Source organism: Saprolegnia parasitica, assembly GCF_000151545.1.
Source record: "Saprolegnia parasitica CBS 223.65 unplaced genomic scaffold supercont2.245, whole genome shotgun sequence".
In the NCBI taxonomy this organism is placed as follows: Eukaryota; Oomycota; class Saprolegniomycetes; order Saprolegniales; family Saprolegniaceae; genus Saprolegnia; species Saprolegnia parasitica.
In genome coordinates, this window is record NW_012156639.1 from 38,121 (window position 1) to 49,788 (window position 11,668).

The 11,668-nt window shown below is 56.5% G+C and overlaps 5 protein-coding genes across 5 annotated transcripts in view; 1 reads left to right on the forward strand and 4 right to left on the reverse strand.

Moving 5' to 3' along the window:
* Nucleotides 1-1,626: 1,626 nt before the first annotated feature.
* Nucleotides 1,627-2,602, reverse strand: SPRG_15162 (hypothetical protein; the record flags this gene model as incomplete). Its single annotated transcript, XM_012355441.1, has 2 exons — nucleotides 1,627-2,271; nucleotides 2,321-2,602. The coding sequence occupies 2 exons, from the start codon at nucleotides 2,600-2,602 to the stop codon at nucleotides 1,627-1,629; spliced, it is 927 nt and encodes a 308-aa protein (XP_012210831.1).
* A 2,468-nt stretch (nucleotides 2,603-5,070) lies between these two features.
* On the reverse strand, nucleotides 5,071-6,196 carry SPRG_15163 (hypothetical protein; the record flags this gene model as incomplete). The annotated part of the gene is made up of 3 exons (XM_012355442.1): nucleotides 5,071-5,344; nucleotides 5,397-5,896; nucleotides 5,948-6,196. 3 exons carry the CDS (start codon nucleotides 6,194-6,196, stop codon nucleotides 5,071-5,073), a joined length of 1,023 nt encoding a protein of 340 aa, XP_012210832.1.
* Nucleotides 6,197-7,063: 867 nt separating this feature from the next.
* Nucleotides 7,064-8,305, reverse strand: SPRG_15164 (4-hydroxybenzoate polyprenyl transferase; the record flags this gene model as incomplete). Its single annotated transcript, XM_012355443.1, has 6 exons — nucleotides 7,064-7,285; nucleotides 7,344-7,462; nucleotides 7,524-7,639; nucleotides 7,684-7,820; nucleotides 7,873-8,128; nucleotides 8,170-8,305. The coding sequence occupies 6 exons, from the start codon at nucleotides 8,303-8,305 to the stop codon at nucleotides 7,105-7,107; spliced, it is 945 nt and encodes a 314-aa protein (XP_012210833.1). The 3' UTR covers nucleotides 7,064-7,104.
* A 595-nt stretch (nucleotides 8,306-8,900) lies between these two features.
* On the forward strand, nucleotides 8,901-10,859 carry SPRG_15165 (hypothetical protein; the record flags this gene model as incomplete). Its single annotated transcript, XM_012355444.1, has 6 exons — nucleotides 8,901-9,432; nucleotides 9,494-9,931; nucleotides 9,983-10,166; nucleotides 10,218-10,380; nucleotides 10,437-10,672; nucleotides 10,728-10,859. The coding sequence occupies exons 1-6, from the start codon at nucleotides 8,933-8,935 to the stop codon at nucleotides 10,857-10,859; spliced, it is 1,653 nt and encodes a 550-aa protein (XP_012210834.1). The 5' UTR covers nucleotides 8,901-8,932.
* Nucleotides 10,860-10,901: 42 nt separating this feature from the next.
* Nucleotides 10,902-11,668, reverse strand: part of SPRG_21507 (hypothetical protein) — a gene marked incomplete at both ends in the record, with an annotated part of 2,806 nt that continues 2,039 nt past the window's right edge. The window contains 4 exons of the mRNA XM_012355445.1: nucleotides 10,902-11,017; nucleotides 11,066-11,167; nucleotides 11,221-11,575; nucleotides 11,629-11,665. Of these exons, the coding sequence (XP_012210835.1) occupies nucleotides 10,902-11,017; nucleotides 11,066-11,167; nucleotides 11,221-11,575; nucleotides 11,629-11,665 (610 nt within the window). The remainder of the gene's footprint in view (nucleotides 11,018-11,065; nucleotides 11,168-11,220; nucleotides 11,576-11,628; nucleotides 11,666-11,668) is intronic.

The following is an 11,668-nucleotide window of genomic DNA, read 5'->3' on the forward strand; positions in this document are numbered from 1 at the left end:
AACCCGCCTCGCCCACCACTGGCATGGCGACCAACACGGTTGTTGCCCCCAAGTAGATCGGTCTTGATTGAGGAAATGTGCTGTGCGTGCAACCGAACGGCGTGCGGCCTCTTCGAGATATTAGTAAAGTATGTACTTTTGTGGAGAATCCGCTCCCACCTACTGTGCAATACCGGGTAGTTGGCTTGCCCCAACAGAATTCAGCCCATCGTATTTGAAAGGCAAACTCTAAATTCATACAGGAGCCTGCGTACGACCTCGAGCGAGCTAACCCTCGGCGAGTGGGGTCCACCACGGGATGGATCTCTCCGTGCGCAGCTCACTCCCAACGACCAAGTGCTGGTGCCAACTCCCACGCATTCAGGCGTAGCACTACGTATGCGAAGTCTTTGAGTTAGTTTTTGCTAATTTGATTTCAACGCGAACACGTTTGATTGATTGATTGAACTCTAAATTCATATCTCGCCTGATCAAGACTCTGGTCGTGCGCCAATGCAGTCGAACGTGCCGCGTACGTAGACGCTGACGAAGCAAGCGAGCAAGCCTGGTGCCCTCGTAGGGGTTTATTGAACGTCGATGAGGTGTGGGATCTTGTGCCCTACGACGCGAGGTCGCTCATGCACACTGCCAGTCGAGGTTGGTCACATGTCCTCCAGAAAGAATGTATTACCCAAGAAAAAGAAGCTGTGTTCACACGATTTGTATCGTGTGAACACAGCTGTATTTATATGCCACTCGAATGGTTTAAATTGTCTTTAATGTGTTGTTGAAGTAGAACGTCGACTTCGTTGTCCTTTCCAATGTACACCATATACTTCTACTGGACTGTCGACTCGACGTGTGTTGCGAATGCAGCGGTGAGGCATCGCCGTTGTTGGATAGACAGCGTATGCATGGCGAGTATTATACTTGTTTCTGGTATGTACATGCACTTGCTCCTGTGGACGCGCTCAACGGTATGCTCGTCGCATCGGTCGGTTTTGGCGATGTTTCTCGCATTGGTGGTACGACGTGTAATCAATCACTCGGTGGTATTAATCCGACCACACGGGACAGGTGGTGCCATACCAGATGCCGCCTCCAATGATGGATGTCAAGTTTGTCATTTGCGCGTGATGCAGGTGTGTCGCCCACCATGCACCCTGCCCTTGAATTACACCCGACGGACGTGGATCTTTCGCAGCACTGCAAACGCACGCGCGGATGGTTCCAACGAAGACCATTTTGCGTCGTAGAGACGTCATTGTTTCTCAGTCCGTTCCAAGCCTCTTGTACATGGTGCGAGCCATATTGTACCCTGGTATCAATTTATGTACCCTTGCCTGGTATACAGTATCTCGTTGACTGCAGCGGAGACTGTGCTTCGTTCCATTGACGCCTCAAAGAAAAAACCTGATCAACGACACACGACCAACAAGCGGCACGGCTCGAACGGACACACAATCGGATGATCCGGGTCTGAGAATGACGCAAGATACAGTACTGTAGACACATGGATTTATTGCATGTTCAAAAACGAGTAGACATACGCTTGCAGCCGTGTTTGAAATTCATGGCACCGTGCACGGACGACACGCTCAACAGCATGGATCGTCGGCGGCGTCTCGAGCACTCTTGTGAGCTCGATCAAATCAATCGGACCATGGGACGACCGCGGGTGGTCCATGGAAAAATAGGCTTTGACGCACGTGGTATGGTCGGTCGCTTTCGCGATTGATAGCCTGCCACCATCAATTTGTAAATCCAAAAAACATGATTCAAGATCACAAAACCACCGTACCAGAGTTGACAGCCCGTCGTCCAGAGCGGTGCATCGATCGGTTGCATCTCGTCGTCCGTGATTGTCCGCAAAACAATCGTTGTTGCTTTGGAATCGCGCTTCGTAAAGCGGCCGTAAATGCAGTTGCCCACAAGCCACTGGGTCGGACTCAGCGCCGTGGCCTCCCGGGCGTACACAATGTCAACCTCGGGCGACGTGACCACCACCGACATGGTCGACGAGTGCACGGCATATGCGGCTTGGGCCATCACCCACGCGTCAACGATCGAGTCAATCGCGTGCGGCAGAAAGAGCTGAGCAGCTCCCACAAACCCGCCCGTCGGCTGCGCGCGGACAAATGAAGCATCCTCGTGGCCAAACGCGTCGGCGTGCGCGAACACCGTGTCGCGCTGGTGGTACATTTGCATCGCGAGCCACTTGACGGCAAAGTGGCGCGGCAGGACATCTCCACCAAAGAGGCATGGCGAACGCGACCAGTGGCTCGGCGATGTCTACACACGGAGCAACAAGTTTGAATTCAAAACCGATTGGTGCTCGTACCGGATCCAATGTGCGCTGACTCCACGCGTGCAAGAGCTCCAGGAACGCAGCGTGGTCATTTACGCGGCGCCAGAGCTGGCGATTGGTGTGGACGCACTGCAGCGTCTCGTCGGCCAGCGCGCGAACGACGTCGGCCCACGGCAGCAGCGTCGTCTGTCGCGTCTGGAGATGCAGCAGCTTCTCTTGGAGCGTGTGCATGTACTGCGTGAGGTACGCGTTCTCGGTCATGACAAGCTTGGGCGGCAGCGGCTTCTTGGTCGTCTCAGCTACCGTCATGCCCATGCTTTTGCGCAGTGCACGTTGTGAAATGAAGGCGATGGATTTTCTGCTGCGTGGATGTACGTCACGCTGGCGGCATGTTTCTTCCAGCCACCACGTGGCGCCTGGCGATCGTCTCATTGACCACGCTTGGCCACTGACGCTTGGCTGACTGGGTTCGCAGCAGATGGCGTCATTTGAGGCGCCGAATGGTCAACTTCACTAACGTTATCGTTTTTATCTATTGTAATAGACGACCCACTTCAACAACAACAACAACAACTAACGTTATCGTCCTTGGCATGCACAACTCTCGTCGACGTACTATCTGTCTCACAAAATTGAGACCGCTAAAGCCTACACGACAATAAAGAGCCCGCAATTTGCTTAAATGTTTGCAAAACCCCCGCCATTGAGGAATACGTGGATCTGACTGGCCTTAAAAGGAGGGTCAATGCAATGGTGTAAAGGGGTTGTGATTGGCTGGTTTGTGAGTTTGCGGGGGTTTTGCGAATTTAGAAGGCATATTGCGGGTTTTTGAGAAATACTGGTTTCCAGAAGATTGCAGAGTCATGCACGGCCACGTGGTTTGGGTGGTCATCCCACCGCCGCGAAAGATACATGAAGGAGCCGCCGCAATCACGGTCCAGGCCGAGCGGCATATCGCAGCCGAAACGGGCTGATGCTGCTCCTAACTGGGACCGTACTGTTGCTGTAGACTGTGCAAAATGCGCTGGAATAAAAGAGCAAGCGTGCCACTCTGTCGACGTGCTGTATGCACGCCGCAGCCAAAAGTACTGTACAAGGAACGTATCAAACCAGCGGGGGTGCGCATGATTACCGGGAAGTGGCCTGCCACCGGTGCCTCATGCACTGGAAGTTCCAGTGCATGAGGCTAACGGCCACCGTTCCAGTCTGGGACGTTAGCCAACTATCGGCGACAAGTTAGCATGCACCCAGAAGGAAAGATATATAGCTTAAAGTTGTAAACCGGATACCCGTCACGTCGCCACGAGGCCGTGACGGTGCAACGCCACGCTTTCTCATTCAATGCTTTCGTGTCTCAGTGGCCATGCTTGTCTGGTTGTCGTGTCGCGGCCACGGGCAACACGCGTCTTCGTGACTCGAGGTCACGGGTTCGATCCTCGACGTCGACAGACTTGATAAAAATAGCAACCTGAATACTACTACTCGTAAAGATCAATCTGCAAATGCTCATTGTTGGACTACTAATCGCAACGCCACATCCATGTACTCGAGTACCAGCGCTGGACATGGAGGGGCGACATACTCAAGGCGAGAGATCTTATGTCGCCAACGTTGATAGGTGACGTCATTTGTATGCCACACCACCACGTTTGGCCCTTGGACAGCGACGGCCCTTGGTGTATTGCTGTTGGAGTCTGGTCTCAATATTTTCGCAAGAGGCCACCACACCAATCGGCGGCGAGCTACTGGAGTCCTTTCAATAACGAATAATACATTTCAGACTTCCCAATAAAGCAGTCATCGACGGCTACTAGTACATGATAATCGCGTCCCCTGTGCCGATTAGTGTAGTGGGAGCACGAGTTGGTGGTAGTACCGAGATGGGCCAAGAGGCTCTATTCGAGTTCACCGGTACACTTCGACAAGAAAATGGCAACCAATCAAAAGTAGAAGAGCGTGTCGGGCGCCAGGCAGAGTTTGCATGCCCGCTTTATTATCTGTTACCTGGCACTCGCACCAGCTGATCCTCGCCATCAAAAAAGCCACCTTGGTCTCGGCACTACGCGGTCGACAACTTGTTGAGCGTCACTGGAACGACAATGTAGTCGAGACGGGGTGGTTCTTGTCGACTTCTTTTAGTCTCGTAGCGGTTTAGACACTGGATTTCCGCCAGGTAGATTCGGGTTCGCATCCCGGAGAGAGCCACTATCTGATTGATGTCGTGGAAAGTGAGGTTATCACACGGGGCTGTATCGTGGTGCCCACCGCTCCATTATCATGCGATCCCTGTCCCAATAGCTCTTGGAACCATCGATCGACCCAGATCCACAACAACAACGCCTCTACGAATGGGGGTTTTGCGACGCAGGTCGCTGAAACAATCTTTTCAAGAGCTGAGCTACGCTATCCCTCTCATGATTTCGGCGTCCAATAAGCAGTCCGCCACTCCCCCCCGAGGCCATGGTGGTAAGACCAGCGGCACGCCTTTTTCACACCTGTACTCCTATGTATCGAAATGAAGAGAGTACTTTCACAATGCCGAGCTTGCTCAGGGGGCAAAGGGCGTAATGCCTTCATTACTGCCATGACCTCGGGTGAGGTGAGGCGGGTTGCTTAGTAGGCGTCGAAACCTAGAATACTAGCTCAACGACAGCCTCGCAAGATATGCCGCTTCGTGAAAAGATCGTTTCGACTTGCTGCGCGCGCAAAACACCAAAACAAAACACGGTGGCCTTTCACCAAATGTCAAAATTGATTTCTTTGCACACTCAAACACCGTTGTATTAGCTCTGTAGTTGCTGCTCGAGGCGATTGCGCGCGATGACCGCCTCCAAAACGAGCTGCAAATGGGCGTCAAAGATCGCTCGCAGGTAGTCTTGCCGCGTATAAAACCGATGTTGTAGCCGCTGCAAAAGCACGGCCTTCTCGCACGACGCTGGTAGGTTGGTCCATTTCACAAAGTCTTGCAGCCGCACAAAGCCACGGGTCGTCGCAGGGTGGCCCATCACATAGACGCTTCGGACGCGCGTGCCGCCATCCAAAGGCTCGAGGATGTTCCTACACCACCCGATACCGTTAGTACAATGAAGGGCGGCTGCCGTCGCTGTACCATTGTTTGCTGTCGACGCTCCACTGGTCGGGGTCCAGCGGGTACATTTCATCATGCAAGAGAGAGCGCACGACAATGACCGACTGATTGAGTTCGTGGTACCGGCCGTACACGCTGTGGCCTAAAATGGCTTGGTGGTCGCGCCCGACGTCCTCGCGCGTGTACACAACGTCGTTCTCGTCACGTACTATCCAGTCGTCCAGTACAAACGAGCCCGACTGCTGGCAGTGGGCGAACGATCGCTCGGCGATCCAGTAGGCGGTCGACGCAGTCGCGAGGTCGCAGTCAAGTGTGCGCGTGCACACGCCTTGGATCTGAAAAAGGGTTTTCTCGCAGCTCACTTGGTACCGCGCGGATGGCTCGGGCGATTCCGAGTGGCTGAAGACATTGCCGACGCAGTGGTAGAGCTGGTCGGCGAGCCACTTGTAGCCAATGCGCCGGGTGCTATGTGGTCCGCGAAACAAGTAGGACTCGGACCAGCTCGGCTGGTGCGACGGCGTCTACAAGCGTTCGTTGGTACCACGGCGAGAGTTGAGAAAAGGCGGCAATACCGGCGCGGGCGCGGTCGCGTACACCCAGCGCTTGAGGACGCTCACGAGGAGGTCATGAGTCTCGAGTTGCTGGCGCAGCGAGCGGTGATCGCGAACTGCTTCAAGCATCTCTTCTTGGAGCGCGCGGGCGACGTCAGCCCATGAGAGAAGCATCGATCGGCGCGCGCGCAAGACCACGAGGCCGCGCTGGAGCTGGCGAGCATACGCCGCCAGCGCGTCCTTCTCCGAAACGCGGTCACCTCGCTCCATCTCGGTACAAAGATGGAATATACTGGCACAACAACTGGATACGTCGTCGTCGTCGTCACCCATAGGGTTGCTGGTGCGGTAATCGAACGTACCAGATGTTGACGTCGGTCGTACAGACACGGCTGCAACGGCTAATACAACACCGCACTCTGTGCGAATGCGAATGCCATCGTGTCCGTTTCTGCGTCTTTCCCGCAACGACGATGACGACGACGATGACGACGACGGTCGGTAGCTTGTCCTTTTGCACTGGATTTGTTGTCAGGCGTACTACGGCACTTGACCTTTTCGATTGCCATGGCCGATGACTCGCACCGGCGTGCCACGTGGTGGGCGGTTGCCTCGTCACAGCATCCGGCGTACTGCTCAAGTGCAAGCAGTAGTCTGTCATGGCCACCGCATCGCTCGATTGGCTCGTCGTCGCTCCTAGCTGCGTTGGATCTCAGCTGCGACATCAGCGCAAGTGGGGTCTTCGTAGTTTGCAGATCGTAGATGTCGTCGTCGTCGTCGTGCCGGAATGTGCGGCGGCTTACCCTCCGAGGACGGAGTGGCCGATGATCGGCCTAACTCATCGCCGTATCAAGTACGAGCGGAATTCGAGTGCCGCCACCCCAGCGCCGCGCGCTCTTGTTGTAGGTCGTCGACCAAGATCGACTCGAGCTCCGCACGAGTTGCTGTAGTGCCACTTGCACATCGCGATATTCTTTCGAGCTTGCGAATCAAAATCACGTGCACCCATTCGAGACATCTCACAAGACGCTCCCTGCTCCTTCTTTTTCTTTGATTGGCATCATGAGATGGCGCAACGTATCGGGTCATCGCCGACCAGCACACAGCGCCTCGTCAGGGACGACTGCGTGAACGATATTCCGGACATGCTTTATTTTAGCAAGCGAGTTGGATGGTGTCTAGAAGAGCTTGCCAGCGACGATGCCGGCAAACACGAGCGCGCCAAAGTACTTGTTGGACGCAAACCGCGTCTGGAGGTTGATCGGGTCGTCAAGCTTGGCCGTGTTGACTTGCCACGCGAGGTGGCCCGCGGCGGCCGCCAGCGCCCCGTAGAACGGAGCGCCCATGTCCACCATGTACCTAGATGCAATCAATGGCTATTTGGACACGCACCACAGCATCATCGAGATACGATTACCCCGAGAGGCCAAGACCAGCAATCGTGGCAACCGAGAACGCGTTCAGAATCGGCTGTGTCTTGTCGGCAAAGAGGAGCGCGGTCGACTTGACGCCAATGCGCATGTCGTCCGTCTTGTCCTGAAAGCAACCAAGAACAATATTGTCCTTTTCATATTCTCCACAAACGAGTGGGCACTACCTGATGCGCATACAGCGTATCGTACACAAGCGTCCACGAGACACCGGCCGCATAGAGTGGCAGCACGACGCTCCAGTCGCAGCTCCCGTGCACCGCCGCCCACCCAACGAGGGCGCCTAGCACGCGTCTGAGCGTGCCACGTCATGACGAGGCCATGTACCATAGTTGAAGGTGAGCCCGAGCATGGCTTGCGGCCAGTACGTCACCCGCTTCATGTACGGGTAGGCTGCCACGAACGCGAGCGACGACGCACCGAGGCCGATCGTGTACGGGTTGAGCTGCACGAGCACGCCGAGCCTAGACCATTATCCCCTCTGTTTTTTCTCTTATAAGAGAGCGCAAGGTGTACCCGGCGGACAATTGCAGTGCGAGGAAGCGCCAGGCTTGCGGGTACGTGAGTGCGCCCGACGCGAGCGGCCGCTGGTTCGTGCGCTCGACCTGCTTGTCAAAGTCCTTGTCCCACATGTCGTTGATCGTGCAGCCGGCGCCACGCATGATGAGCGCGCCTGCTGCGAAGAGCCCGAGCAGCTTTGGGTCCGGGAAGGCGCCCATGGGGGCAGCGAGCGCCGTGCTCCAAAACGTCGGCCACAGCAGCATGTACGTGCCTATCGTACATTGCAGAATAGAGCCACGCATTGTTGTCTACCTGCAGGGCGGTTCAGGCGCGCGAGCTGGATGTACGGCAGCATCCACTGCGGCGCGTGCTGCTCGGCCCACGTCTGCTTTTCAATGGCAAACTTGGCATCGGGTTTGTCGGTCGGCAACGGTGGCAGCGAGCTCATGCTTCGAAGCGCGAGTGGCAGTCGGTGCGGCGCCACCGAGCAAGGGCGATGGGCAGACGGGCGAAGCACACTGGCCGTAGCGATGGACCGGCGCGCCAAGAGAGCTGCCATGCTTCACGTTGGGGATTGATTGCGCGCAGTTTGCACCAGCACTCGTAACCGGATGTATTTCCGGATACAATGCAGACAGGCCGTCGGGAGTGGATAGACGCACGCAACGCGTTGTGGCCGAAGCTGTCTTGAGCACGGCATCCTGGAGGGACAGCACACAAATGTATGCGTGAGCAATGTCCTTGTTCGCTCGTCGAGAGGTTAATTCGACTTGTATATCTCGCAAACGCGCCGATGGGAGACATCGCCAACAGCAAATCGCTACTAGTTGGGTGTAATTAGAGAGTCGCCAATGGATCGACGGTCGCCTTCGCCTCTTGAGCAACACCCGAGACATTTCTACCGGTACGTTCAAGACAACTTGTTGTAGCAGTCTCTCCAAGGAATGTGCTACAATTTGTACGACCATCTACAATCTGAACCGAGTCGTGCTGAAGAGCGCGCATAAACCAATATAATTGACTAGTGTATATTTAGCAGTTTGGCGCCACTTCGCGAAACGACGCTGCCGCTGGCATGACACCGGCCACGCACCACGGGTCTGTCTATGGCGCGTTCGCCGAGCTCGTGACCAAAGATGATTGCGCAAAAGCGCCGGCTGCCAAGTACGACCTCGTGCTTCTCGCATCGAGCAACCTCGCCCTCTACGCCCGGCAGTCCAAAGCCTGCGCCTGCACGAGGACAGAGTTACTGCCGTGTCCGCACGTGGCATCGATCCACGACTATTCTCTCTTGGGCACGATTCCGCTCGATAGTCTTTGTACCATCTATCTGCCGTACGCCACGCGCGGCTCGGCCGTTGCGACGCGCCGCAGCGACCTCCTCCTGCACACGACCGACCAGACGAGTCTCTGGCTCGCGTTTCCGTACAACGCCGCACGCGGCGCCTTCTTGGACGCGCTGGTCGCTGCCATGGCGCCGCTAACCGTGCCGGTTGAGAGTCTCGATCTCGACGACGGGGAGAACGCGGCACTCGTCCCGCAGGCACGCCACGTCATCAACTTCACCTACCCCTCGTACGACTTTGCACCTTTTGGTCGATCCTGTGCGTTAAAGACTAAGAAACACGTCTTATAGGCCCAACAAGATGGCCGCATATGTCCCGCGGCGCCACGACGAGGCGAGAGACGGCGATGAGGGGTCGAGTGAGCCCGAGGTCGACCTTGACTTGTGCCATCGGCACGCGTCTGCGTACGAAGCGCAGATCATGACGCTCTACATGCAGCTGGACGCGAGCAACAGTGCCGCGCCGTCATCGACCGCCTCTATACTGCACACAGGGCTCCAAGTCGCGCTTGTGCAGCATCTCAAGCACGCATTGGAGCTGGAAGCTGCTTTGCAGTCGGCAAGTGCGGTGCAGCCCATGGCCGCATCCCTCCTCCTCATGGTGCTCGAGTTTGCGCTACGTCTCGAGCTCGTCGACGTGCAGATCGCGGCAACTTTAGCCTTAGCCGTTGTCAACACCAAGTTGAGTCGGTTCACGCAAGCCCACGCGCACGTCGAGACAGGGCTTCGGTGCGTGGACCCCTCGCCTCAATCCATGTCAACTTGAAATGAAAAATCTAGGCTTGGTATTGAGATTGAGCACCGAACGCTGCTGTTTGTCGCGTACCTCTGTCTCTGCGACCTTTATGTCGCGCAGCGCCACGCAGAGCGCGCGATTGAGTTTCTACACCGCGCCAAAGACTATGCGCTACCAGCCTGGAAGCTGAGCTTTCACGCCAACCTCCAAATCCTCCAGGCCATCCCGGTACACCCCGACGACGTCATTGCAGACGCACCGAGTGGAAAAAATGTGTAGCCGGTGCCCTTTTCCGAAAAGCTCGAAGCGTGGTGGGGTCTCTCGGACGAGCGCGCCAAATCGCGGTCCGAGGTCCGAACCCAATTTGGCGCCACGGTGCTCGAATCGCTGACCGTCGACCAGCTGCTGTTGGCGCTGCCACTTCGCAGTGTCCTCGTCAAAGGTATGTGCACAGAAGAATGTCTTGTCGATGCAAGACAGATCTACCTCGCGGTCTAGTCGACAAGCTCGTGCAGTATCGCGTTGGGTACGAAGACGACTGGACAGTGCGGGACCTCCTTCGGGCGGCGATCCAGCGCCACGAACGCGGTCAGTCGTCGTCCAAGTGCCTTGTTGGCTTTCGGGATCCATCGACCTCCAGCGACGACCGCGTCTTGCCACTGCACTTGCCACTGCGCCAATGCCGCCTCCACCTCGGCCTGGACGCGGTCATCGAGCCGCGCTCAACGCTGCACGTACGTACATCGTTCTCGCAGCTTCTACCCCATGTCATGCTCACCACGCGTCTAGGCGCCGACTGCCACCACGCCCAATGGATACATCTCGTGCTCGCTCTGCCAGCAATCGCTTTCGATCGACGCGGTCGAAGAGCACTCGCAAATCTGCTTTCAGCAGCGCCATCAATCGTCGTGGTCCGTGTAGACGCTCCTTGGTCGTCTTGACGCGTCGTGTGTTTTGAATGTCTTAAAGCGTCAATGTCACTGGCATCACCGAGAGGTCCTTGAGGTTCAGGAGCACAAAAGTGCCCGTGCTTGCAAACGATGGCACGCAGACCAGGCGCGTTCTCTGTTGCTGGGGACCTACGACCGCCAGTGACGACCTCGACGAGCACAGACTCGCGAGCGTACCGGTCACGAGCTTTGTCGCGAAGGACGGTTGGTTGCCTGCAAACAACACATGCGGACACGTATCAAGGACAAAGACGTCATCGCCCGGCGACGGGTAGCAGTCTACAGCGATGCGTACAACCACACGTAAGCGGAGTAACAAAAGGGTGGGGTACCCAGAATATCAGGCGCCGTCGGGGCCAAGTGCCGCCACAAAAGCAAGTGCTCCAGCGCCTCGATCGGCGTCTGCCCCAGCGAGCACTGCAGAACGCTGTCGACGGGCTGACCTGATGTGCCGACGAACGTGACGCCGTCGATCGACGAGGCATAGGGGTTCGGAACGAGCGAGCACGTCGCAAAACGCATGGCGTGGGGAAGCAGACACGCTGCGAGCGGCTGCTGCGGCAGCATGACGTTGCTGGGATCCCACGCACCCGGGAGGATGTCCACTGGCATCGTCGACGTGAGTGACGAGAGCACGAGGTCGAGTTGCTGCAGCGGTTTGACCTCGAGCTCGCTCGCACTCGTTTTCTAGGACATGTATCGGTCGACAGGGCAACCGGGACGAGGATGTATCGATGTACCTTGACCGGCTCGAGGAGCACGTCTCTCGCGGGCTTGCTC